The sequence below is a fragment of the Lepeophtheirus salmonis genome, chromosome 8, assembly GCF_016086655.4.
Source record: "Lepeophtheirus salmonis chromosome 8, UVic_Lsal_1.4, whole genome shotgun sequence".
Lineage (NCBI taxonomy): Eukaryota > Metazoa > Arthropoda > Copepoda > Siphonostomatoida > Caligidae > Lepeophtheirus > Lepeophtheirus salmonis.
The window spans coordinates 15,667,101-15,693,263 of NC_052138.2; the positions used below are offsets into that span (position 1 = coordinate 15,667,101).

The following is a 26,163-nucleotide window of genomic DNA, read 5'->3' on the forward strand; positions in this document are numbered from 1 at the left end:
TGATTTCTAGGAAATTTGTCCATTTTATATATTAAAAATATAAACTTTGAGCCTGCAAAATGGTTTCTCCTTCAATTATGATACAATGTATGATTATAATTTATAAGTGATAAGATGTAGTGTTGTATCTGTCTAAAAAGACTTAAACCCTATTAGTCCAGTCCAAATAAAATTTGTCAGTCCAAGGCATTGGTCTTTTACCACAATAGCTAAAGTGACATAGTTTCTAACTACGTTATTTAACCTGTTCAAAATAACATCTTACAAAGAGACAAGGTATTGCATGCAAATTGCCAGATGATAAGATACCTGGAGGTTAAAATTGGATGTGTGTGCGACAAGAAAGTATACCAATCAGGTAGGTATTATAAGTTCTAGCTATCATTCATTATTTTTCTCGTTTTATGATCTTCAATTCTAGCTAGGAGTGAAGGAAATAAAAAGACGGCTAGGACCGACTAATCCGTCTTTAGGACCGTTGAATAGTAAAAAAATCGGACTCAGCTAGATCTCGATCTTATTTCTCCCCAACAAATTTTCATTATTACTCTCCGTTTTTCATGACCACAGGCACTAGTTATTACTTTATATTTAAATGTTGTTACTTCAAAAATTAAATAAAAATGATAGCAGCCCTTCAAATTGCCAATTAGAAGAAAAAAAATATCGTTCGCACATATTTTATACAACTCTAATTTTAATTTAAAGATTGAAGATCGAGCGAAGGAGGAGTTTTATATTTAATGTGACGTCATTAAATAGTTTTGTTCTTCTGACGTCATAATTTTCTCTCAATCATCCTGAATAGCATTCCTGGCTCATAAATGACGTGACTTTTGACTACTACTGAACTGGCTCTGCAGTGTCTCAGTCTCTAATTTAATTTCTAGGTCATCCTAAGACTCCGAGACTCGAGTTGCAAGTAGACGGTTGTGAAAAGGGGTGACTGAGGGTCTCTGACTCACACCTATCTGCGCCTGTTGATCCCTTGGATCATGTTGAAGAAGCCTGTGGGACAATCCCCCGGAGCGGCAGCCTCTCTGAATATCCTGGCTCCTAATAACAGCACAGGTTTGAATGCCACTGGCAATGGTCCTAGTATTGCGAATGGGAGTGGTGCTGCTATGAGTGATGCGGAACTTCGTTTAAGTGAATACTATGGTCCGGTGATATCCGTGCTTGGAACCCCCGAGGCCGAGTGCCTTTTGTCCAAGAGCAACAACTTGTCTCCAGCAGAACTGCTTCAGCCCTTTTCCACGATCCCCTCCTCTATAACGCTCAAGGATCCCGAAGGCGCTCACCACACCATTCCCTCCCTTTCCATTTCCTTCCGAGATTTTAAAAAGGATCCTCACAGACTCATTGGCTCAAAACTCATATCTGACTCTGTGAGTGCTCTGGAAGACGAGTCTTTCAAGGCATTTCAAACACTTTTCCTCGCTTCTATTCCTACTGCTGAGCATGAGTATCTACGATCCGAACTTGCCATTCTCCTTGTGGCTTCAGCTGCTGAAAAGGATCCTCTCACCTCTCTAAAGTCTCTTCGATCTTCTATTATTGAACCTCACCTCAGGAAAAAAACAGATTATCCTCAATTCGCATTTGAAGAGCCTTGGATTGCCTATCTTATCATTGGAGATACAGAAGCCACTCCGGAATATTATCAGACTTTACCCTCTTATGCCCATTATGTAAGAATCAATACTCGCACTCAGCCACCCTCTGTGCATCCATGGTTCTCTACTTCAACATCTCTCAAGTTTTGTGATTTGCACTCGCGCCATAAAGGATTAGGTTTTACAACATTAGCTACGACCACGAATGCTTCTCTCCTTGTAGCACCTCCGCCACCCCAACCCAATAATAATTCTTCTGTGGATCATCCGCTTGCTAGAGACATTGATGATTCTGTTGAAGATAAATCCAAGAATAAGTTAGTACCAGCCACGCCTGACAATGTTGCTCTACTTCTAGGAGAACAGGACTTTGAATCCATTCGCAAATTTATACGGGAATTTGCAATAAGAGGACTCGTTCCCTTTGTTGAAAAACAGATGCGTACATTGCATGAAGTTGCAACTAATCGCAAGAGTCGTTCTTTGTTCAGTGGTGCCAAGAGGTGGTTCGGACAAGGAAAGCCGGGGTCTTCGTCTGGAACTTCAGTTGTGTATGGTAAAGAAGCCCCAGAACTTCTAGTTCGTAAATTGGCTGATTTGTATTTCATGTTTAAACTCTACAAACATGCGTATGGTTGCTATCACTCCATAAAAAAAGATTTTCAGGTATGCAAAGTGTTAGTTATAAATGTACTGACATAGCATTTTACGTTGTCATTTCTAGAGTGATGAAGCATGGAATTATTATGCTGGAGCAGCTGAGATGTCTGCGCTCTCTAGTTTTATGCAATTCGTCAATGTTCAGGACTTTAATGCAAAAAAGTATCCAACTCATTACATGGAAGATGCTATTTTAAAATATCAACAAGTTTGTCAAATGCCTGATTTTGCTCTTCGAGCTACACTATTTGATGCACTATGCCTCCGTCATTTGGGAATGTGAGTTGATTTTTATGCCAAATAATGTTCAAATGATTATAAAATTATATTCAAATGATTATAAAATTATATTCTCAAGGTATGAAGAAAGTGCAAAGTCCTATATTCGAATGACGACAGATGCCAAGGATTTAAGGAGTAGTTTACTCCTGGAACAAGCTGCCTTATGCTACTTTAAATGTAAACCTCCTTTAACTCGAAAATATGCGTTTTATATCATACTTGCTGCCTTTAAATATTCTAAAAGTGGACAGAAAAAACATTCTTCTCGAGCTTATGAAAAAGGATATGAGGTTATTTCTCTTATTTTCCTATTTCTTATCTTTCTTTTTATATATATATACTAATAGGTCTACAAGGGACATAATTGGAATTTAAGCGAAGATCACATTCTGTATAATTTGGGACATTTGGCTCTTCTTCTTAAAGATCATTCAGCTGCTGCATCACTTTTTAATGAACTCTTTAAAATGACGCTTCCAGTTGTAAATCCTCTACAACAAATGTGTCATTTAAGAGAATTTTTCATTGTTCAGCATTTACGAGAAAAAGAAGATAAAAAGGTCTGTGACATTCCCATACCAAAATTTATTCCCCAGGAACTTGTGTTAGACTTAAACAACGACAGAACTACTCGTTACGAATCATTAATACATTCGAACCCAAAAACAGAATGGCAGGATCTAGAAAAAGTTATTATTGAACATATTGGGCATGTAGATAACGTGACGTTTAGCAAATCATGTCAGAGTGTGTATGGACCCAAGAGTGCTAATAACTTGATTCCTCAAGGAACAGTGGATGAAACTCTTCGATATTTGATTCCTCTCAACAATGAATTCCAAACGCCTCTTTTATTAAAGCAGATATATTTACTTTGGAGTTTTATTCCAGACGATAACCCAAATAAGACACAAGTGTTAACGAATGATGATCCTCTTTCTAAAACATTTGTACAAACTGATATTTTAGATACATTTAATTTAGAAAAAAGTGCAAAAATGGTTATGGCACTAACACTGAAGCCTCATAAACCAGGGAAATTGTCAATTACAGGGATCGAATATAGTCTCAAGGCACAATTTTCTCAATCTGAATCAACCGATTATACTATTCGTGGTAAGCAGTCCTTTTCTGTCAAAGGACCCCGCTATACGACTATCAAGGACATGAAATCCGGTACTTATGGACCAGACTTTCGTCTTGAAGTTGCTGTCCGATCTAGTCAACCAAAGTTAGTTGTTAAATTTCTTACTGATCTTCCTGAATATTTATATAACGGAGAAATTAGAGTTTTAGAGCTAGAATGTAGCAACATAGGACACGTCCCGTTAATCAATTGTCTTATAGTATCATACTCTCCTGGACTATTTTCATTTGGTGGAAAAAAAAACATTAATTTATACGAATATCCAATCATTTCTGATCCAAATTTGTCTAAACTACTCGATAATGGTCAGCTTACTCTTAAGAACTTGGACGTCATACCTGTGCCATTGGGAAATAAATCCCTAGACCCAGGAAAGTCTATTAAACTTCGAATCTTTATCAAGTGCCCTCAATCCCTTGGGTTACATTCTCTTAAAATACATTTTTATTATGAAAATGCCACAGCCAATACATATCCGAAACATCGTATCCTTAGTCATCAATTCAATGTTAAAGTCATTCCTTGCTTAGATGTTAAATCCAATTTTAATCCAACGTTTGTGTACAACAATTCTAGAGATCAGACTATGGCACTTGTTTTGAATAACGTGACTGGCAATAATAAAGTTCTTGAGACAATCAGTGTGACTCAAATTGGATTAATTTCTAAGGACAAGTCAATTAGTAATGTATATTTTAATAAAGGAGATGATCTTGTTGTCACAAAAGAGGAGTCTTTAAAACTTTGCGTGAATACGACACTTGAGTGCGAAAACGATAAAAAAGTTGAGGGATTTCATTTTTCTGACATCAAGTCTAAAAGTATTCAAGGATCTTACTCTTTTCATTCGCCTCCTTATCTGGATTTCTTAAAGACAGGATTTCATTTTCCACCCAAATCTAATCCAAAATTAAAGTCCGACCTTGCTGTTGTAATTTGGAGGTCAGGAGAACTAAATGGGCTTGTATTAAACGAGATAAAGCCAGCAGTCGAACAATTTGACGAAGAAATTGCCACTCCAGATATTGAAGAAGTCTCAATGTCACTCAATGAAGACTTTGAAAGTGTAAAAACCAACTTCCCAGTTAAAGTAGAAGTGAAGTCTGATCCCATATGTAACGTGGATTTCGACAAATGCAGGCTATTTAGAGCACCTTTCAAGATTATAATTAATAATTTGGCTAATAAAAATCTGTATATCCACTATAAATGTACAGGAGAGAAAAATATTCTGGGTTGTACGCAAGGCACAGATGTTCTCCTTAAATCGTCTTCCTCAAAGATTCTAAATTTGAAGGCTGCAATAACTGCACCGGGTCTATATCATCTGCGAGGTGGATTCATGTTTCAAGTGTCGGATATGCCGGTTGCAACACAGGATCCATCTGACCTGGATCTCGTACCTATTGACATTACTTTTATCGTAAAAAATAAGTTGTCTGTGATTGAGTAGATATTAGGGACATGTTTTTCCTCTTTCCTCCTAGGATTCTAAATTAAAATGTATTTTTCTTCATTGTTATTTTATTACTTTAACTATATTCGAATTAAAAAAAAGTTTAAAGAAACACTATTTGTTATACTTTACTAGTTACTTATATACTTTGCCTCAACTGTTTCTTTTGTTGTGTAACTAATGTCATGGATATCAATGTTATCAGTTTAACTGTTCTCGTTGTCGGATATGATTAATATTAATATTATATGAATAACCGAATGTTAATAATATAACTAAGGGCAAAAACGTCATTGATGAATAAAATATAAATTACCAATAATGAGGGAAACTAAGATAATATAATAATAATAATCATGTATATACAGATGGTGGATCGCCCAATGGATCATTCATTATAATGAATAAAAATGATTACTTAAAACAACAACAATAATATAATCATGAATATTTTGTAAAAATTCAATAGATTGAGACTAAGAGAGAATGAAGAAGCACGGAGTGTGTGAGTGTCTGAACCCATTTTCAATTAAACTCAATGTTATCAAATGATGACTCAATGTTTTCTTGGACTTCGTTAGACAGTTCAGAGAAGCTCTCAGTGTCATCCGCCAAAGAAAGGATACCCAAATGTTGTGAGCCTGTTCCAGCTTCCATTTCAAATTCCCTCACAAGTGAAGTAAGGTTCATTCCGTGTAAGAAACCTAAATCATCTTCCACACCCACTCCAGAGGTGTTCCCTGTTCCTCCATCTTTGATTCCATTTAATATATCATGTACGTCTGAAGAAGCAACTAATTCGACTTCGCCTCCTCCACGACTAACACCGACATTGTTTTCTTCCACTTTAGGTCCTTCTTTGACTGGATCCCATACTTCTTCGCTTCCTCGATGAAGTAGAGAGGATAATGTCTTATCTTCGAGGGAAGGCTCATTTGTCATTTTTTTCATAAATATTTTTATTTTTTCCATCATAAATTCAGGTATTTTAAAGCCTGTAAGCTCTGAAGTCCTTATGCGAGTACTAGGACAATACACTGGTAAGTTTGAAAGTTCAAATATATCTTCCAAAACCATAATAAATGCTTTTCCACCCGTAGTAGACATTATTAGTTCTTTAGCCAACCATTCTTTATCCTGATTATCTGCAGGATATTTAAATACATCCGGATGCTGCGAATAGAGTTTACCAAGAGTTGTTTGATAGCCAAGAGCCTTATTAGCTTTAGAGCCAAGAACAAAGACAGTCTCAGAACTTATTCTATCAGCACTCCATTGAGGACCTTTTCTATTTATGGTGAATAGATTCGTTGAATTACTGTTGAACTTGGGTAGGATAGTTTTTTTTTTCTTAATAGGAGGAGAGGGTAGGTGCTCTCCTGGATGATGAGGTGAATGAGGCCGTTTAAGTGAGCTACCCTTACCTCGAAAAAGTACTTTAGCATGCTCTAGTGCATTTATGCAGGTTCTTTCTAAAAGATCAGAAGTGTCCAATCCAAGATTTGCCTCAACATTTTTTGCGGCTGGTTGGAAGTAATATCGAATATATTCTTGGAAGAGGGAATGTATTTTTTGGTTAAGCTCTTTTTGCACTACTTTCCGAACAAGATCCAGAGGGTCTTCAATTGAAAGAGATGATTTAAGCCTGGATAGAGCAGGGGCTGATGTAGGTAAAGAGCGTTCCATTGTTTCCAGAGTTGAGAGAAGTGAAAGATGGCGCCGTGACATAATTTATGATGATGTTGTAGGCGGAGGATTGAGAGCAGGCTCAGTAAGTACGGATATCTCGATAACTCGAAGTCCTTTTTCGATAGGATCTGTAATAAGAAGTCCTCGTTTCGTCCAAACGCGTTCGTTTTGTTCAGCTACAAATCGTGAGACCTGGAATGGAGGGAAATAGAAATGTATTAAAAGACGAGACGGATGGATTTAATGGAAGCACCACCTTTTTAAGGCATTTTTCATAGTGTGTCTCTGAGCAGAAATAGATGAGATATGCAGTCACACAGGCCATACACCCCTCACAAAACGTTGAACAGTTGGCTCGCTCTGCCTCCTCATACATGGAGTTCATCGTCGTGATTGTGTAATCATATTCATCCCGAATTATTTTTCCTTCTAAGTCAGAAGGAAATCGGGTTTGGAATTTCACTCCAGATCCTTCGCCGTAGTCTCTTTGTACGTATATTTTTCTACAATTGGAGATGGAAACACAGGGATTTCCGCTGCCGCCTCCTCCTTCAGATGATGGTTTACAGTTGTTTCCGTTACTTGAGGTTGTATTACTCGCCATCAAAGACCTCTCTAAGTTCCACTCCTCTTCGCCTTTCTACTTGTATTTAATACAAAAAAAAACACAATTGGATTTCTCTCCTTGAATCCTCTTGCTCTCAGCTTAAGAGAAGATGAATTCTACGCTTTTTCTTTCTCTTTCCTTAGCTGCAAGTTGTAACTCTCTCTCCCTCAGCTTGCTCCTTCTCTATTTACATAACTTCACTCTATAGCCTGTTTATCTAGCTCAGCTCAACCTCTTAAACAAAATGTACTATCTAAATATATTTGTCTTGTAGCTCTGTTTTTCTTATCATCGGATGGAAAATCGGAACAAATTTGGACTCTTATCAAATTAAAATTATGGGATACATATTATAACATGTCATAGTTTATTTTTATATTATAGATTGGGATGCCATTTTTGTAGAGAAAACATTGTGTAAAGAAGAAAAATTATTGATGCGTGTGCTCTTTTTTCTTTTTCATTCATTATTTAATAGATCGTTGTGGTGTTAACATCTTACGTCTCTCTCTGAATGAACAATTCTCGCTTATCTCTGATGTGTTTAAAAAAAATGCATCATAAAATAATAATAATACATTTAATTATAATTTTTTCCCTGTACTGATGCAACATTTGCAAAAAAAAAACCCTTTTATTGAGGGTTATTTATTCGATGACATTATTCCCCATAGCTTTTTTGATTTTGCAAGTACGAAAAAAAATCTTGGTAATTTTTTGTTCCTCTTTACAATGCCAATACATGCTAGTTAATCATTTTTGGGCAAAATCAGTTTTTTTCAATTTTCTTAGTGAATTTCGATTTGACAAATTATTGACAAAAATAAGAGTTAGACTTTTCAACTACAAAATATTTTTCAAGCATATATGATGGTATGTTATTTGAAGTTTAGAACACTTTTTTTTTTAAATTTATAATAATTAATTTCATATAATATACCGGTGCTATATTATTATGATGGTCCGCACTGAAGCATTTTCCGCTCCCACCTTGGCCCGAGCAATGCCAGGTAACTCTTTGCTAGTTATTTATATATTTAGTAGGATGTCTCACAAAAATAAGAGTATTCTTTTTTTTCAATGCATGCGCCTCCTTATATTTTTTCTTATTACATCTCTGCTACACGAATGTGATAACAGAGTTTATCTCGAACAAGAATAATAGTGTTTTTTTAAGAAATTCAATCACAAAATTTTACATATAGAGAAATTATTTTCTATTAAAAAATAAGATTAGAAAACAAAATTCATAAATTTTGTAATTTATTCACGGTAAAATCGACCCTGACTATAATAAGTGATAACTAATAACTAAAAAAACTGTGCATGAAGCGGCTCTTGCGCCCCTTTGCCAGCTCGTATTTCAATAAAAACTCATATGTCAGTACATATTTTTGTTCAGAATCTCACGATATTACTGTATAACAAATCTAATATATACTATTACACTATACAAAAGAGACTATTACTAATATCAAATACGAATAGTCTATTCATATTAGTAATCTGAATATTGCATAGAAATCATTACAACAAAAGGTGTGAGAGAGAGGGGCTCCTCTGGATTGAATACATAATAAACAGAGGTGTATAATGTATGTTTCAATAAGTCGGCAATTTGGACAAGTTTTTTTATTTTCCAAATCTGTTATGAATAATAACTTATGGCAATGAGTTCTAATTTTATCTCTATAATGATTATAGTTTAGTTCTTCAAGAAAATTCGAAATACATTAGCAAAAAAACAAAAAAAAAATACATAAAATGTATACTGTATATTTTGTTATAAGCTGTTAATTTATATACTTGTTACTCTCTTATTAGTGTTAGCTGAACTTTGATTGGTTGAATACGAATTACACCTTGTTTAGCTGTAAACTATTCTCAACAATTATTATTGGATAATAATTTCATAATTGAGAATAATTGGCAAACTAATTACATACTTTTTCGGTTTCTTTTTAAGGAAAGGTTGTGAGATATAATAAAGGTAACGACGGGCCAATATTTTGTGAGAAACATTCTGTCAAAATGTCCAAAAAAAATTTTGAAAAATGTCAAATGTTGTATTAAAAGAAACAAAATACTTCAAAAAAATTATTAAATTTTTAAAATGTCAACTTGATAATAATACAAATTCCAACCCAGACCTCCCTAGGAAAACAAAGTCACGGCTCTGTTAATATTTTTAAATTTATAAAAAATATGAAGTATTCAATGTTTGTAATGTTTATTTTTTCCTCTCTATAGATTGGGAAACGCTTATTTATGCATATAATACGATACTAGATATTATGATTATCTGATTACCAAAATCAAAAATGAGATAGCACGAACTAATTTAAAAAGCAATAATTCAATAAAACATTAAAGGTATTATTGACAATCAAAAACAACATGTAATTCCTTATATGTCATCAATTTTCCACGACATATCGAGCAATGATCTAAATTGACTACACAGCATCCATGGTAAATGTGTCCACAAGGAGTGGCAACGAGAATAGTATTAGGAGCATTGTCTGGAAGTCTATTAGATTCCCGAGGTCCAGGCCAGGTATCATTTGGTCTTAAAGGCTTCCAACATCTCGCACAGCGTGTCTGTTCCATAAGACGAATCCTTACTGGTTGAAGAAGATTTGAACTCTCCTCACACTCAGCTACATTAGTTCTTAGATCCATTGGGTATAAATATTAAATAGGACTTAAAGTATTTTTTCAAAATAAAAGTATAAATCTTAGAATTGACTAGTAATCAATGTAAGTTTTATAAAATTATAACTTTTGAGTTGATGATAAACAAAATTATTTTATTTTTGACCTATTTTTTAGATTCATGACATGCTATCTACCCACTGGATCCTTCAAAGTGCACATGGACAACATTTTTGCAATTCTCGCACCTCGATTTTGATCGGCTCTCACCTTTGCTTCGCTCTCCCCTTTTCATCATGATTCATCCTATGATTAAAATTATCAAATATTAGCCGACATTATCATATTAATTTTCAATTTTGCAGTTTTTGACGTATATTTTTTTAATATTTTTTGTTACAAAGTTTTAATTTACGATACTCAGTCCCCTTAATATAAATATTAGTAATTAATACTAAAACTAATACTGAGTGATTGTGTAATTTTTATTAGATGAATCATACAACAAATTTCAATGTAACTTCTGATATAGACGAATTTGTTGAATAACAGTTTTTTATTAAATTCAAATGAAATTTATAAATAAAGAAATGTGGATCTAAAAATAATTTGCTCTGATTCAAGGATTTATTACAAATATTACTGAAAATCATATAAATGTCATACCAATGAGTTTTATAATTATCTGGAGTTGCATTAGATCTACTGTGCAACTTCATCGGCGGGTTTAAAAACATTTTTAGGAAAAAATTAAGTGGCAGGTTCTTAGACCATATGAATAATGAAGAACATCTATGATTTCTTTAAAAAAAGATTATAGGCTTGATGTATAGTGATTAGTTCAAATACTCTATTACCATCGAACTATACATTTTATTACCAACTTTCATGTGTTGATAACTAACAGATAGCATAGAAGTATCCTTTCCTTTGATAATAATATTTTAATACAAAATTAATAAGAATGAATAATTAATGCAAGTTTATTTCTAGTACTGACTACAAGAGTGACGTTTTTAGAATAGTACATATCACATCAGGAAATATGCATCTCTGAAAAGTAGCATATTCGCCAACTTCAGAGATGATTGATCAAAATAAGTAGGTAAATAATAATATAATCATGATTATAGAAGGGAAAGCGATGAAATAATAAATATTATCCCAAAATGAAAGAGTTACTTAAAATATCACGTATTGCTGAGATAAAATTACAACTAAGACAAATACAAAATTCCTATGAGTTTACCCGAGGGAATTTATCAAAATGATGGCTTTTACCACAACAGGTTCCGTGATTCGAGCTTATGGTCCTCCAGATATAGTATTAGAATTTAGAACTCATTGTCTTTCCCTGGGAATTAGTTTGAGTCATAGAGACCATGAATCCATGGAGTGATGATATGAAGAAGTAGTTGAACTTGTCAATAAAGAAGAAATAATTGACTTAAACATTCGAAATGTCGCTATGTCAAAGAATTTCCCTTGATATTGCTCAGTATGGTCACTCTATGGCTTACAAGGTAGTTGATTATTATAGATCACCTTGATGGTTTGAGTCCTTTGTAAATTAAAATAATAATTAATAAATTCATATAAACTTTGCACAGTTATTAACCTTTGTCTGACCCAAACTCAAGCTAACAGTCGCGTTTCGCTACTTTGTTGTAAAGCTTTATAATATAATGTATCTATGATAATAGTAATTATGTTTAGAAATTGAACTAATTAATAATAATTCCGAATTAAAAAAAATATATACATTTTTCTTAATTCTCTGTTATGTATGACGGCAGCTGCAGACCATATGACTAACGCAGTAAATAAACTAGCTACTTAATTCTTATGACGTCAATAATTTTTGTAAACAGTTGTATTTCAACAACAGATCAAAAGAGTCGCACGATAAGTTAAAATAAAAAAAAATTAAATAACTATCCAATGTTTTCGTCAAATGCTCTAGGGAGACACATGAGTCGAATAATGAGACCAATAACGGCTGGAATTCGAACTCGCCCTCGAAATTTTACTCCAATGGTTCAAACTTCGGATATTTCAGAGTGTGACTCTGAAGAAGTAGTCAGAAAAGGTATTTAGTTTTTAAAGTAATTTGGAAGTACATGAGGATGATGAGGAAATATAAATATTATTATTATATGCTTTAAGATTGTTCAAGCTATTTAGTATTCTCATTATAAATTGATTTAGACTTTTTAAAATTAATAATATAAACAATTAATCAGGGATTTACTAATATTACAGAAACAATTGGAAGTGTCAATACTCAAATCCGTGATAAGAACCATGGTCGCCTATTTGCTATTGTAAGTCTTAGAAGTCATCAGCATAAAGTGACGGATGAAGATTTACTCATGATCCAAGGAGACATAGGAGCTCCTGTCGGCAAGAAAATAATTCTTAACAAATTATTACTCATTGGGAGTCAGGACTTTACATTAATTGGACGACCTTTATTGCCGAGAGATTTGGCTCGAGTTGAAGCGACAGTCGTAGAAAAAGCCCCATCAGAAACCAAGGTTCGACTGGATTTCATTCGCCGGAATAATCATTTACGCTACAAATGTAAGTACGAATTGTATAAAATAGAAATCTTTTATTTTAATAATACCATCATTTAGTCGCCAATAATATACACACCACTATTAGAATCAATCGCATTTCATTTATAAATGAACTAGAGAAAACGGATGACCTGGCTGGATTTGACGGAAACAACGCACTAGTGGAGAATCTCCCATCATAGAAATTGATTTGGACTTTATTCTATTTGTTTTAAATAAGCTTTACATTAGATTTATGAATAAAAATATTTTCACTTCAAAATATTGAAGGCAATAAGTTTCTTTCAACGTATACACACAAACAAAAACTAGACATTATACATTGCACAGTTAGTAGCAGAACGAAAAGACTAAAAAAACGATTCAACATTCTTCCTTTTCTTGATAAATAATAATCATTAAAAAATATAAATAAACGTAGAATTAGTTTCTAAATTAAATCACTTGCAATAGTTCACTATCATGGAAGAAATTTTATAAGTAAGAGATCATTGGAATTTAATGATATGTCCAGAGAACAGAAATGGAGGGAACAAGTTTCTTTATGTAAATTACATAATATGAGATTTGATTATTTTAAAAGAAGAGGATGAGCAAGCAGAAGGTTGTAGGATATTGGATTGTCTCATGGGAGATTCTCTTTTCTTCTCAAAGGGAATTAAGTTCTTGCCATTATGCGTAGGGCTTTGAACGACAACATTTTTAAAATTAAGCACCTTTATCACCGGATTATTAGTAGTTGTTGATGAACTAGGAACTGAATAGCTCGGTGGAACTGTTGAAAATCTATTGACAGAAATTAACTGAATGCCGTTGTTAATTCTGCTTTGATTATGAATTCGAGGACTGCGAGATTGAAATCTTGGAGAATAACGAGGAGACACAACTTTTTTTAGGTTCAATGGAGAATTTTGAACTTGTTGATGGTACTGAGAAGGTGGAATGATATGAGAAGTTGCATTCGAAGGTGGAGACATGAAATTCATTCGACGCCTCTCTAACTCACAAGCGTTACTTAAGTCTAGTAGGGAGGAGGATCCTTTAGGAGCAATAGGCAGGTTGTCATTAAGGGATACATCTCCATAGCTCCGAGCGTGGGAATGCACTTTAGATCGAATCTGATCCATGGAAAATCCCGTATCAGGGATTGTCCGCTTTTTAACCATTTTTGACTCAGCGTTTTCATCAGTAACAGATTCAGAGCCTCCGTTGAATAGATTCTTGCCAAAAGTAAAAAGTGAATGGCGTTGTCGTGTGGCTGGTAACTCTTGTAACATATCTTTTGTAACATCTGTAAAATAAAATAAAAATTTGAATTACAATTTTTGAATAAGGTAGAGCTAAGGTGCATACCAATGTTATCAACATTTGGACCTATATATTGAAAAGCAGGGCGTTTCCCCCCCTTAGACTCCGTAAGATGAATTTTTTGAATAAGCTTGAGGGATTGGAGTATATTCGCAATGTCATAAAGACGACGGATCCTTGTTTTCATCATAGCATCAGGTAAAGCAGTAGGGGCTCCACCACCAGATGCATGAATGACTTTGGCGGCAAATTCAAGATTCATTGCTTTAGGCTATAAAAACAAAGAATAAGAATATATGAGTCAATAATAATTTAAATGGTTAAACTGAGGAACTCACAGGAGGGGCGACTAGGAAGAGCATTAGGAATTTTTGGCAGGCAACTCCAAGGGAAGTTTTTCTTTCAAGAGGACTAGGGGTGTAAGGTGAAAAATCCGATGAAGGAGTCTGAATGGATGTATTAGAATCTGTTTCTTTTCGAATGGCGTGTCTCATGGGACTAATGATATTGAGAATGGATTCATCCGATTCTGCAGAGAGAACTTCATGATATTTTTCGTCTAACTTGAGCTTAAGACCGAGTTGTTTGAGCCAGGCAAGCGTCAGTTTCTCATGTGTTTTCCCGTGCCATTTGTAGAGATTTTTGCCGATCTAAAGAATAGGGAAAAAAAGAAGAAGAATTGAGTCAAAAAGAAAGAGAGAGAATTAAGAATCTGGATTCACCTTGGTCATCATTTGGACGGCCTCAAGTACATTGACTATGTCATAGATCCGCCTCCTCTCCGTATTCATTTGCTTTGCCAAATCATCGAGCTGAATATCCGGAGATTCTCCATTAACGACTTTTTCTGGAAAGTAATGGATGAATCTCTCGCAGAGGAGTCCCAGACTCTTGTCCTTCCTTGTGTACTTCTGCCCAATGACGGGAGCAGAAGAGATGAGCGGATTTACACGAACGGACGTGGGTGTCCGTTTCCCTTTGGGGGAGGAAAACAGTGCTCGACGACGATTCTGCATCTGATCCGAAGTCTCCGAGGCAACACGGATCAACATTTTGAGATTAGCAGTAGGTGTGAGGATCTCATTGGGACTATTTTCGGCGGTGCCATTGGAGATGTGAGGAGATTTGATGGGTGTATTTGTAATTTCTCCAAAGGGTTTACGAACCATGTTGGTGTGACTAAGATGAGTGGAAGGAAGAACACAGTGAGCAGTGAGGCGTTAGAGTGAACCTCTCCAGTTGCCCAGAACAAATGAGACGTGTGACAGATTCTCCTATCTAACTCAAGTCTCAACTCCAGGGATAGATGACTGAGAAGGGAATAGATAGAAAGAGAAACGAAGCCAAGCTTCCCGGGTATTTCTTTTCTCCTGGCGAGAGCGGGAACATGACGTCACGAAACTATTCCTTTTAGATTTAAATTTCGCGCGCCAAACACCTCATAAAGAAGAATAACAACAACAACAAAAACAAGAAGGAACTGATTTTTCCTTCTTTTTTTTAACGGAGATCATGGCGTCCATTATGTACATATCCATTTTATTTTTATTTTCTAACCGCGCGTACATAACCCCAAAGAATATTATAGTTTCTCTTCCTCATAATGTGAAGATTGAAGACTCATTAACTACATAACTAACAAATGTGCAGTATTGACTATACATCTAATATGAACACCCAAAATATGAATCCAGAGTTGCCCAACAACTTTTTTTTCTTACCCTTTCTGCATTAGTAGTTTCTGATCGGCCAAGGATAATAGTTAATATTATTATTCAATGCAACTGAAATCACAAAAACAAATAAATAACAGATGGCCCCTGCAATGAATTCTTGGGGGTGGTCGGTGAAAGAAGTCAAGGCTCACACTTTGACTTTCACAAGTAAATACATCAAAAATGCAGAATGCTTCATAAATGATAATATACATATTATTTAGTATGAGGAGGAAGACTTAAGCATTCAAAAACCGTTGAGAGCAAATCCATTATCATTAGTGCTACATATGTGGGCCCTGAAATATTATGGACCAAACAAGTTTCCATGGGAAGCCCGCCAATTTTTAAATATATCTATATGGAGTTCTTAATATAATATTATATTTATGTGTAGATAAAGAAAAAACAAATAATAATAAGTGCTACTCATTGTGATGAATGATGATGCTAGCCCACAAGGCTGGGGCTAGAGAGTGAGGGAGGGGGTGATAAAAGGCGGAAATCCTATGAGTTTCATGAGATGTATGAAGAAAATAAACATATGGACGATATAATAACAACTATTTTTTGGGTTGGAAACATTGCCACATGTATGAACATATTTTCTAATATCCCTTTGGGCAATAGATCCTTTGCCTAAGCAGCAAAGCCACAGTCATTATGTATAATAGTGTTGAATTGGAGGGACTGTTTGATTTAATATAATAGCCAATAGGGTACAGCCTGATCTAGTCAAAACCTGACAGGATCTCAAATTTTAAACTTGTAAGAGGGAGCCCAATTTCTGTCGAAAAAATCAAATTACTCCGTGTCATATTTTCTTGTTATATAAGTTTTGTCGCGATACTAACGACAAGTCATGCCGGAGTTAAACTGTCACTTTTCAGGGGTGTCCTCAGGATTATATATAATTTCTTGGTACTTGGTTTCTTGTAATTTTTTGAAAAAATTTAAAAAATTAATATTTTTCCTCTAATGCATAACTTGGTTGAATGGCCTTTGTTTAGAAAATAAATCCTTAATTTATTTAAAACCCATTCCTATTCAAGTAATTTAGCTTTGACAAGTCTCTAAGTATCTTGATTGAGCCTAGATGAGATCTAGTAAATATGTTTTATTTGATGAAGTCCAGGTTCAACAAATAATTATGGCGGTCAATTAATATTATTATCAAACAAATAATGTAAGTAGTTTTAGAAAACATTTATTTGCATAATATAAAATTATTTCTAAAAGTTATATTAGTGTTGGATCGATATTAAAAACTAAAAAGATTGCAGTTATATCAGTCCTGTCGTAATAAAATTTCTTAGTCCTACGTCCAGTCATTATGGGTCTTTTATGTTAACTACCAAGGATAATAGGCATACAAGATTATGCCATCATGTAATTGGGCTTGCCAGAATTTTCAAATTTGATGTACCTCACCGACTGCTGGCCAAGACATACATATTTTGATTTCATAGAGTATAACAACTAACAGTCAAGGAAATTGATATAACAGTATTTACTCTTTGACGTCACTATTAAAAAGCGTGGTGGAAATCCAACATCAGTTGGAAAAGTGTTATGGTATAGCCAAGATACATAGAGACACGGTATGTCACCCATCATTTTTTTTACCTCGCCAGGCAGATATGACGTCAAGGCGATACATAAAAGCGCTCTTTAGCTTAATAAAACATAATAATATCAGCTGTTTCTGTTTACAAGTTCATTAATTATATTTATATATCCAGATATTTTATATATATGACGTCACAGAATTGGATGTGTGTATCAATAAAATTTTCATGAAAATGGCGTCTCTGACCTACCTTGTCTCTAAATATCTTGGGTATAACCTTGCATTTATATTAACCTTGGGTAACTAAAGAGCTGAAATGATGTAGTTACGATTTCTTTTCAGTTGTTCAACATAACCTAGTTCAAAGAGATAAGATACCGGAAATTTATAGTGTGGCCAGAACTTAGTATCATAGGTTCTAGCTGTCATTAATTAGTTTCTTTATTTTCGTTAGGGATGTGCCGAGAGCTGAATTTTGCTGTTCTACTATTTTCGAGTTTCTAGAAAAAAATTATCCATGAATTACGAGCTGTAACCGTTACTCGCCTGAAAAATGGTTACTCCTCTAATACTCGTTAATCGCCTTAGTACTCGTTACTCTCCCTTATACTTTTTACACACTAACAAACTAGTCAGTCTAAAAATCATATTTTTTAAAGATATCGAACATTTGACTTTTAAAAATGGGTCTTCCCTTCTCTAACAAGTAATTTTATGCTTCCCATTAGTTATACTAACATTCTAACACCTTGTATTAAGCAGATTTCTTCTTTGTGTGTACACAAAACTTTTTGAATCTGAATGCAAAAATACTTTATGAAGATTAACATGTAATAATGTGCTTGAAAAAGAAAAAGGAGGAATCAATAGTTCTGACGGATTACAAGTAAATAATTACATTTTCTGTAAATGATCCGAATTTTTAGTTTCTTTTTTATTTACTTCATAAACTCGAGTACCAATGGACGAGTGTTGCTCGTGGCATTTCACTAGTTTTTATATTATTAAATCGTGGATAGGAGTGAAGAAGATAAAAAAGACAGCTTGGACGACGTATCTGTTCTTAAGACCGTTGAATGGTAAAAAAAGATCGGACCGAAAAAACAAAAAACCAAACTATTTAGGGATCTGATTAGGAAAGGGTACTAGGACCGATCCTACGCTAATGATCATTGATTTACCTCATCAGAACAAAGCATAAACAAAATTAATTTATGCCACCATTCATACTGATTAGTGATTAGTCATGAACATCTCAGCCCCATCACTACCAATCATATTTATTGTAAAAAAGACTCTCAATCGGCACCAAAGTTGTTGGAATGGATAAGTATTTCATGGATTGCTCAAACAAGTTTGGAAAGGCCTTTACCGTTCCACCACTTTAATAAAGGTGAGATTAATCTACGAGGTAGTCTGAAATGTTTCCTACCAACTAAGATACAAGATAGTACTCGTTGTTTTTCTCTGCAAAATAATTGTTCAAGACACACTTTTTGCTTTTGGCACAATTATTCCGAGTTGGATTGACTTAGACGTCTCAAATTTTAACACAGCAAGTCTCTATGTGTCTGCTATTGTTTGAATTTATTTAAAGGTTATACTTTCAAAAATAATAATAATGAGAGCTTGATACTCGATTCTGTCCATTTTCACTCAAACGAGTGTTACATAACAACTGCGCGTCCAAAATGGCTGAAACTTTGTTGAGTATCTGTGATAGATATGACGAGCTTTTATTACGAGTGCTGAACATTTACTAAAAAAATGGTCGAATTTTGTAAAGTCGAGCTGTTTTTTTATAGTTGAGTTATACCTGAATCAGTCCAACACTACAAATAATCATCCTACTATTAAAAGGAAGTCGTTAGATGAAATTATCTTCCTGCTATAATACACAAAAAAAGATTCATTTATAGTGCATGTAATTCCAACTCCCATTTACCCTTTTAAGTAGGGTCCTAGAGTCATTTCCTTCAATCATACTAGCTGGAAGTAGGTTGTTTATTTGTTCTTTACCTATCTCTAATCCAGAGATGGGATTATAAGTTCACTTATTTATGAATATTATCTTAAGATACTTATCTTTTTCAACATCATGTCAGTTATAATATGTAATGTTTTGTTCCTCTTCATTTCGAATTCATATAATATTAATCCTTAGAGATCAATAATACACTTGGAGTTGTATAAAATATAACTTTAATGGGTGATAGTTCTTTTTAAGTTTGTAGTCTGAAGAGTGACTTCTAAAGCTGTTATTGTTAGTATATTTTAACTATTGAAGAAGGGACCTCTTAGTATGTAGTAAACAAAAGGACGTGTGCTCATGAAAGGCTGAGTAAGAATGAGAGTTGGCTCGGGAGTTGCGAGTATTGATGAGAATCACGTGTATTTTGTATCTCGCCAGTTTTTTGGGTTTTTTTTTGAATTGGTAATCTGAAGAATGAATTTTATGTTCCTCAGCTGTTGTCATTATCATTTAACTCCGGAGTAGAAAACTTCCATGTCGGTTACATTCGATTATATTCAAAACGTGATTGAATATTCGTGTGTGTTCATATATGTGGAAGGGAAGATATTTTGAGGATTTGTTGCGGGCTTATAAGTCCTTGATGGACTCCGGCGTAATTCTTGCCTATATCCTTTTTTATTTCCTTCTCTTTCTCCTCCTTCGTCACAGCTGATTTAATAAAGCGTCATAACAGCCTAGCTGCTCTCCTACAAAACATTTTTCAAATTTTCAGGGTTCATGCTGATTTTCTGTTTCTTTTTTTACATGCCCAAAATACAAACGATTTTCAGCAGGGGTTATGTAAGTGTAAGCCCTTTTTAGACTTAGAGGAGAGATCGAAATTGGAGTTATTCTAGCATATACAGAGTGGGATTTGTGTTTATTTCCTTCCTCTTCCTCAGCGCTGCTTGCCGGTGATCTAATAAAAACGCCATGCAAATTAATCATCCTCCAAACTGTCAGGGTTGCCACGTTAATTTTGGATTAACTTTATTTTTACTTACCGACAGGTCATTTTTTACGCAACTCTAAATATTCCTAATTAAATAAAAAACCCTCCTACCTACCTACATGAATTTTATTAGGTACCTATGTGCTCATCTGCCATGTTCATGGTTCATTTTCACTCCTACCTGATAAGAGGAAAATGTAAGGTGAAAATCCATTTATCTTTGAATTAAACAATTATAAATGTCGATATATATGTACACATGATGTACTCTAGCGGGCTTTGTTTGTCAACTCTTTTTCAAGTTTGGATTACGAAAAGTTGTTATGTGGTAAGAAAATAACCGATTCAAAATTGTATTGCTCTACCCAGGGGCGTTGCTGCCTTTCATTCTCTGGGCGCTTAGCCACAAAAGCTATCAACACCGTTATATAATTACTTATATAAATATGTTGTGTACAAGTTACGATGTCTGTACAAGTTGCAACTTGTATAACCAAATTGTAAAAGTTACAATTTCTTCGTCACAAAATTAAATATTTAAATACAATATTGGTTTTTGTAATCTTTGCATTATACTCATCCAATGTATTATAAATCCTCATTTAAAAATTTTCATTTCATTTCTTGTTTGCAACTTGTACAACTTGGTTATAAAAGTTGCAAAATCCTAACTTATATAACAAATATATTAGGTTTGGGAAAAAGTAATTTCGTCCTTTTTTTAAAACTAAATATATTTTGTTCATTATTGGTTACATTGGATCATACGTGTTGTAAAGATGTGAGTGCATACTACAAACATTTTTTAGACAGTATTGCGCTTGGCCTGTTCAGTCGTGAATTATCGTGCGTTGAGTATGGAGGTCTCAAAGGAAGAACTTTGCCATATTTTATGGTTTTACTATTAGAAAAGGAAAAATGCGCTGAATGGGACAAAGAGAATTTCCAATGCATAAGGGGCTGGTACTCTATCAGCTCGTGGTCCAAATTATTCCCCCCCCCGGCTCAATTATGACATTGCTGTGAACAATTCGACCGTTTGAAGCTGGCGATTGAACAGAAGTGGTCAGAACTGGTGAATAGGAGATAGCAAGACATCATCAAGATAACACCAGACCACATACATCTTTGATAATGCCCCAGAATCTCTGGGAGCTCGGATGGGAAGTTCTTATAAATCCACCTTACAGTCCAGACCTGGAACCAAGTGACCACTACCTGTTTTTTCTATGGGCAACGCGCTTCGCGGTACAAATTTGATCTATATACAGGCCTGTGAAAAATTGGTTGTCCGAGATTTTTGCCAATAAGGACAAGGGATTCTAAGAAAATGGTATTATGAAGTTGGATTCTCATTGTCCTTAAGTTATCGAACATAAGGGGGAATACTTGGCTTAAATCGAATGATTGTAAAACTTCTTATAAAGCATTGAAATAAAGCGAAAAATAAGAAACTACTTTTTCTCCAACCTAATATATATGATAAAATATTTAGGGGCTTGAAAAACTTTTTTTTTGGTGGGGTTTTTGGTTATCCCCCCCCCAGGCGGTAGCAACACCACTGGTTCTACTGCAATTTCATCTATAGACAGTGGGTTAATAAATATGACCTTCTAATTTGTGAAAATATAAGAAACTTGGCAACCCTGACATTTTGAAGAATATTTGGGCTTCATTCTAACTGGATGTTGTGTTGACATGCCACATTGATCTTTTTTGACTTTTGTTCAAGATTGTAATTATGTTGACGAACCACATATATGTATGCACACGTTTTAAAAGGATCTCTTTAAATTCGTTATTAATATAGTATGTATTTGTTTCGTTGAAATATGAGAGTCTATCTCGATGTAATTTTTAAGAAGATTCTCACTTTGCACCTGGAGTGTGTTCAATTTCTAATAATTTCTTGAGGATTTCTTCAAACGTATGTATAAATATACATTTGTAATATTAGGGTATTTAAGGGTTTTACATCACAATTCTGACTGTATAGTGTTCTTTAAAACAGAGTTCCTTTGATAATGTTATGCGGTCCTCAAATCCATGTTGTATAATTTGGATTTTGGAGTTATTTAATTATATGAGGAATTTTCTTTCGAATATTATATTAGTGACATTTAACTATGGCGCCCTCCATTGAATTAGTCCATGTTGAAATGTCATAAAAGGATAGATTTGAAATATTTTTCTAAACACTTAAACGTATGACGTGAATAACATATTATACAGAGTTCAAATGATGGATTTCAGGGACGTCCAAAGAAATATATATAATTTTTTTTTTGGGAGGAGGGGAGGGGGTGTTCGATTTAAAAAAAAATGAGAAAAATTATATTTATTTTTTGTAAAAAAATTTCAAAATCTACAATTATCACAAAGAATTCAATTTTTTGCAAAAAAAATCAAAAATTATCGGCTGTTCACACAAAATAAAAATTAAAAATTTTTTGAAAAATTCAAACATTAATTTTGTGCAGAAAAAATTCTAGAATATGTATTTATTTGAAAAAAATTAGAAAATTTTATTTCAAATATAATTTTTTTGGGAAATTCTAGAGCTATTCTCGAAAAATAAACTTTAAAAAAAAATTGTAGTAAGAAGTAAAAATGTATTAACTTTTTAAAGGGGGGCTGCATCCCTTCCACCCCAAACGCTGCGGACGCCCCTGGATTTTGACGCAGGATTTACATGACGAATCATATATTCTATAATTTCATACTGAGATAATTAATGATGTTGTTTCTTCGTGACGAACACGAAGACCAAGGGATTTTATGTAATGACTTTTTTTTAAATGTACAAATCACTCAAAGTATCATAACATAGTTTTCTCAAGAATTATACGAACAAATCCTAAAGCTTATTTCTAAGATCCTTCCATTCTTATTTTCTCCTTTTGTTAAGTATCAAATTGTAGTGAGTTAGCACAAAAATTAAGACGAGGAAAAATATCCAATCATCATGTATAGACATATTTCAGTTAATTATAGCCTGTATATTCAAATTTCTGGAATGAGCTTAGATACCCATAAATAATAACTATAGTTTAGAATCTTAATTTGATTTATGAAACTGTATTTGGCTCTGACCTTTTCAAATAATATATATTAATTTTTGACGCTTTCACTCTGACGAATAATTTTTACTACTTTAAATGCAATTTGTGAGTCTTCCAAAGGTTCTATTAGAATAATTTGTTGTTAGAAATGAACGACAGTAGTTATAACAATACAAACGCAGCCTCAATTTTGGGGGAAAACATTCCAGCTTGCTTTTGTTTTGACACATTACAAATTGGACTAATCAAAGTATTATTAGGCTCTGAAATCGTTTTCTAAAACATATGATCAATTTCTTGTACATACCATTAGGGAAAGGTATATCTTGTAATTAATATATGTAGCTTCAAAACATGTAGAATAAGGAAATACCCATATCTTTCCTGACTTGGGTGGGATTGCTATGAATTCCTTAACCTCAAAATTATTTCCTTTCTATGTGTAGTTGAATGCAAAGGACGTATTGTTTCCAGGTAGTTGATTCTATCTTTTATAGACTCACTCGCTAACCTGGTTATGAACATACTATAGAACTAAGCATATACGTGTGCCTACATCTATGTATATTTAATATTATGTACATCAGCTGTATCGACACATGTTTATGAACATATGATTAACTTTGAAACACTCTAAAACCACATCCAGGGGTATAAAGTTTGAGTTAAAGGAAATGAGGGCTAAATTGAAAGCAGTTGGGTTCTATGCTTGACTCAAGGCATTATTTTTATTATTCATGATCCATGTATACATACTATATTCTTTGGCAACGATGAGCATGAAGGTTCTACTACTAAACATATAATTAAAAACTAGGATCATTTGAATTTATTCATTGACATGCTTCGTTTATTTTTTAATGTTTTATCTATTCCAGGGACCAGATGAAGGTAACTAAATAAGTGCCCTTATCATCAGAAGGGCACAATAATTTTCCTTGTTATAGTATAATAACTGCAAGGCATAGTAATGAAAATCTGGAGTATTCAATCTGTTACAAAATAGAAACCGAAAATCAATATTGTAACCCTGACAATTTGAAGAATGGAGAGCAGCTTGGCTGTCATGATGTTTTATTGGCTCAGCTACAATCAGCTGTGACGAAGGAGGAGGGGAAGAAGAAAATAAATAAGGATATTAGTAATAATTACTCCAATGTCGATCCTCAGTTCTACTTGGAGTACAACAAGGACTTACAATTATAACTCTGTAACAAATCCTCATGATTACATCCGAATGTTCAATCAGGTTTGAATGTAATTGTATGTAGTAAGAAAGGAAGTTCACTACTTAGGAGTTAAATAATAATGACAACTGCTGAGGCATAGAAAATTTATTCTTCAGACTAGCAATTCAAAAAAACAAAAAAACTGGGCAAGTTAGAAAATACATCAAATTTTCATCCCTCATGAGGAATCTGTAGTCACTCAAATCCTCCCCCACCATAAAACCATGATTGCAATATAGTAATATCTTGAAATAAGAGTTTTTTTAGATAGCGTAAACATTTGCATTTTCATAAGAGCTGGTCGAGAGTTGGCGACAGGAGTAGACAGCCGCTTCTAGCTTAATTTTTTATGGGATAAATGGCTTTGACTCATGCGATTTTTAACTAACGAGCTCGCTGAAGGTACAAGCTCGTATGTCAAGGTATTACTACACATTGTTGTGTACTATGTCGTCGCCACTTGTACACAAAATACTTATTATTAAAAACTGCTACAACTCCTTTCCTTGAGAAAGCTATAACAACAGTCAAGAGAGGAAACAATTTGAATACAGCGCAACGTTCTACAACATCAGCTGACTAAATACGTTTCTAAACATAACAAGTGCACATTATTCATCACTGCATCTGAATAAAATTATCATTTATCAATTAACTTTCAGATAACTCAACTTCAAAACTCAAATTTAACAGTCATTCAAAATTCGTACATGCTCAAATTATTAACTCTCAGACATTTAGGTAAGACACATTTTGTTGGACTGATTGTGCGTTTTTCTTTTGATTATATATTTTACAATGCAATTTGAAAAAAAAATCAAGAAAAAAAGATTAAAATCCCTATTGATACATTTTTACATCGTATATACAGCATACAGCTCAATATTTCATAGGCATATTTGAATCAATAATAGGCTGAATTTTCAAATTTGTTACTATAGTTTAGAACCATTATTTAAATAAAGAAAACTTATATTAGCCCCGATATGGCCCCTTTCAAATAAAATACGTCACTTTCTCATCCTTTAATTGTGACGAACAATTTTGGCTACAAAGAGAAATTTAAAGACACCACACCATTAAGGGTAAATAAGAATAATGTATTTATAAAATTTGACAAATATTCGGCGAATTATAAAAATGTAATCCACAATCAATTTTGCGAAATCATTCTACCTTATATTTATGGGGCCACATACAGGGGCGTCCTCAGAGAGTGGGCTGAGGAGCTCTCCCCCCTCCCAAGAAAAATAAAGAAATTATTGCTCTTTACTAAAAAATTTAATTTTTCACTTTAAAAAAAAAAAAAATTGAAATTATTTTCCTACAAAACAGCTATGGATTTCTGAAAATTTTCTACAAAAAAAAACTTAATATTTGAAATTAAAAAAAAATGATAAATTTAAACTTTAATTTTTAAATTTTTTTGCAAAAAATTACATTTTTTGTGAACAGCTGGTGATTTTTGAGCTTTTTTTTTTCCAACAATAAATTTTTTAAGAATAACTACGGACTTTTTTAACTGTCTTCCCAAAAATATTGAATATTTGAAATTTAATTTGTAAATTTTTTCAAAAAAAATTTAATTTTTGGATTAAAAAAAAAAGGAAAAAATCCAA

General features: G+C 33.7%; 5 protein-coding genes and 2 long non-coding RNA genes across 7 annotated transcripts; 3 read left to right on the forward strand and 4 right to left on the reverse strand.

Annotated features, from left to right (window-relative positions):
- Window positions 1–237: 237 nt before the first annotated feature.
- Window positions 238–5,273, forward strand: l(3)76BDm (trafficking protein particle complex subunit 8 homolog l(3)76BDm). The gene is made up of 5 exons (XM_040718524.2): window positions 238–358; window positions 422–2,282; window positions 2,341–2,555; window positions 2,635–2,848; window positions 2,906–5,273. Exons 2-5 carry the CDS (start codon window positions 996–998, stop codon window positions 5,156–5,158), a joined length of 3,969 nt encoding a protein of 1,322 aa, XP_040574458.1. The 5' UTR covers window positions 238–358; window positions 422–995; the 3' UTR covers window positions 5,159–5,273.
- A 210-nt stretch (window positions 5,274–5,483) lies between these two features.
- Window positions 5,484–6,889, reverse strand: LOC121123405 (deoxynucleotidyltransferase terminal-interacting protein 1). Its single transcript, XM_040718525.1, has one exon. It carries the CDS (start codon window positions 6,887–6,889, stop codon window positions 5,687–5,689), a length of 1,203 nt encoding a protein of 400 aa, XP_040574459.1. The 3' UTR covers window positions 5,484–5,686.
- LOC121123406 (golgin subfamily A member 7) lies at window positions 5,484–7,564 on the reverse strand. Its single transcript, XM_040718526.2, has 2 exons — window positions 7,107–7,564; window positions 5,484–7,042 (listed from the first exon to the last, which is right to left on the reverse strand). The coding sequence occupies exons 1-2, from the start codon at window positions 7,452–7,454 to the stop codon at window positions 6,893–6,895; spliced, it is 498 nt and encodes a 165-aa protein (XP_040574460.1). The 5' UTR covers window positions 7,455–7,564; the 3' UTR covers window positions 5,484–6,892.
- Window positions 7,565–9,670: 2,106 nt separating this feature from the next.
- On the reverse strand, window positions 9,671–11,936 carry LOC121122512 (uncharacterized). The gene is made up of 4 exons (XR_011781474.1): window positions 11,731–11,936; window positions 11,394–11,673; window positions 10,310–10,418; window positions 9,671–10,128 (listed from the first exon to the last, which is right to left on the reverse strand). It is a non-coding gene; the product is annotated as an uncharacterized lncRNA (long non-coding RNA).
- Window positions 10,027–10,438, forward strand: LOC121122514 (uncharacterized). Its single transcript, XR_005865807.2, has 2 exons — window positions 10,027–10,217; window positions 10,290–10,438. It is a non-coding gene; the product is annotated as an uncharacterized lncRNA (long non-coding RNA).
- Window positions 11,937–11,975: 39 nt separating the features above from the next.
- On the forward strand, window positions 11,976–12,956 carry mRpL21 (mitochondrial ribosomal protein L21). The gene is made up of 3 exons (XM_040717530.2): window positions 11,976–12,201; window positions 12,375–12,695; window positions 12,752–12,956. Exons 1-3 carry the CDS (start codon window positions 12,054–12,056, stop codon window positions 12,874–12,876), a joined length of 594 nt encoding a protein of 197 aa, XP_040573464.1. The 5' UTR covers window positions 11,976–12,053; the 3' UTR covers window positions 12,877–12,956.
- On the reverse strand, window positions 12,876–15,405 carry LOC121122510 (uncharacterized). The gene is made up of 4 exons (XM_040717529.2): window positions 14,725–15,405; window positions 14,341–14,652; window positions 14,048–14,273; window positions 12,876–13,985 (listed from the first exon to the last, which is right to left on the reverse strand). Exons 1-4 carry the CDS (start codon window positions 15,169–15,171, stop codon window positions 13,246–13,248), a joined length of 1,725 nt encoding a protein of 574 aa, XP_040573463.1. The 5' UTR covers window positions 15,172–15,405; the 3' UTR covers window positions 12,876–13,245.
- Window positions 15,406–26,163: the final 10,758 nt, after the last annotated feature.

What these genes read in the sequence shown, in the direction of transcription:
- LOC121123405 (XM_040718525.1), bottom strand. Translation starts at nt 6,889, where the DNA reads ATGTCACGGCGCCATCTTTCACTTCTCTCAACTCTGGAAACAATGGAA.
- mRpL21 (XM_040717530.2), top strand. Translation starts at nt 12,054, where the DNA reads ATGTTTTCGTCAAATGCTCTAGGGAGACACATGAGTCGAATAATGAGA. An exon ending in TGAAGAAGTAGTCAGAAAAG is followed by an intron (nt 12,202 to 12,374) that starts GTATTTAGTTTT and finishes CTAATATTACAG; the next exon opens with AAACAATTGGAAGTGTCAAT. An exon ending in TAATCATTTACGCTACAAAT is followed by an intron (nt 12,696 to 12,751) that starts GTAAGTACGAAT and finishes ACCATCATTTAG; the next exon opens with TCGCCAATAATATACACACC.
- LOC121122510 (XM_040717529.2), bottom strand. Translation starts at nt 15,171, where the DNA reads ATGGTTCGTAAACCCTTTGGAGAAATTACAAATACACCCATCAAATCT. An exon ending in TCTTCCTAGTCGCCCCTCCT is followed by an intron (nt 14,274 to 14,340) that starts GTGAGTTCCTCA and finishes TTGTTTTTATAG; the next exon opens with CCTAAAGCAATGAATCTTGA. An exon ending in TCCAAATGTTGATAACATTG is followed by an intron (nt 13,986 to 14,047) that starts GTATGCACCTTA and finishes TTTATTTTACAG; the next exon opens with ATGTTACAAAAGATATGTTA.
- LOC121123406 (XM_040718526.2), bottom strand. Translation starts at nt 7,454, where the DNA reads ATGGCGAGTAATACAACCTCAAGTAACGGAAACAACTGTAAACCATCA. An exon ending in ATGAAAAATGCCTTAAAAAG is followed by an intron (nt 7,043 to 7,106) that starts GTGGTGCTTCCA and finishes CCTCCATTCCAG; the next exon opens with GTCTCACGATTTGTAGCTGA.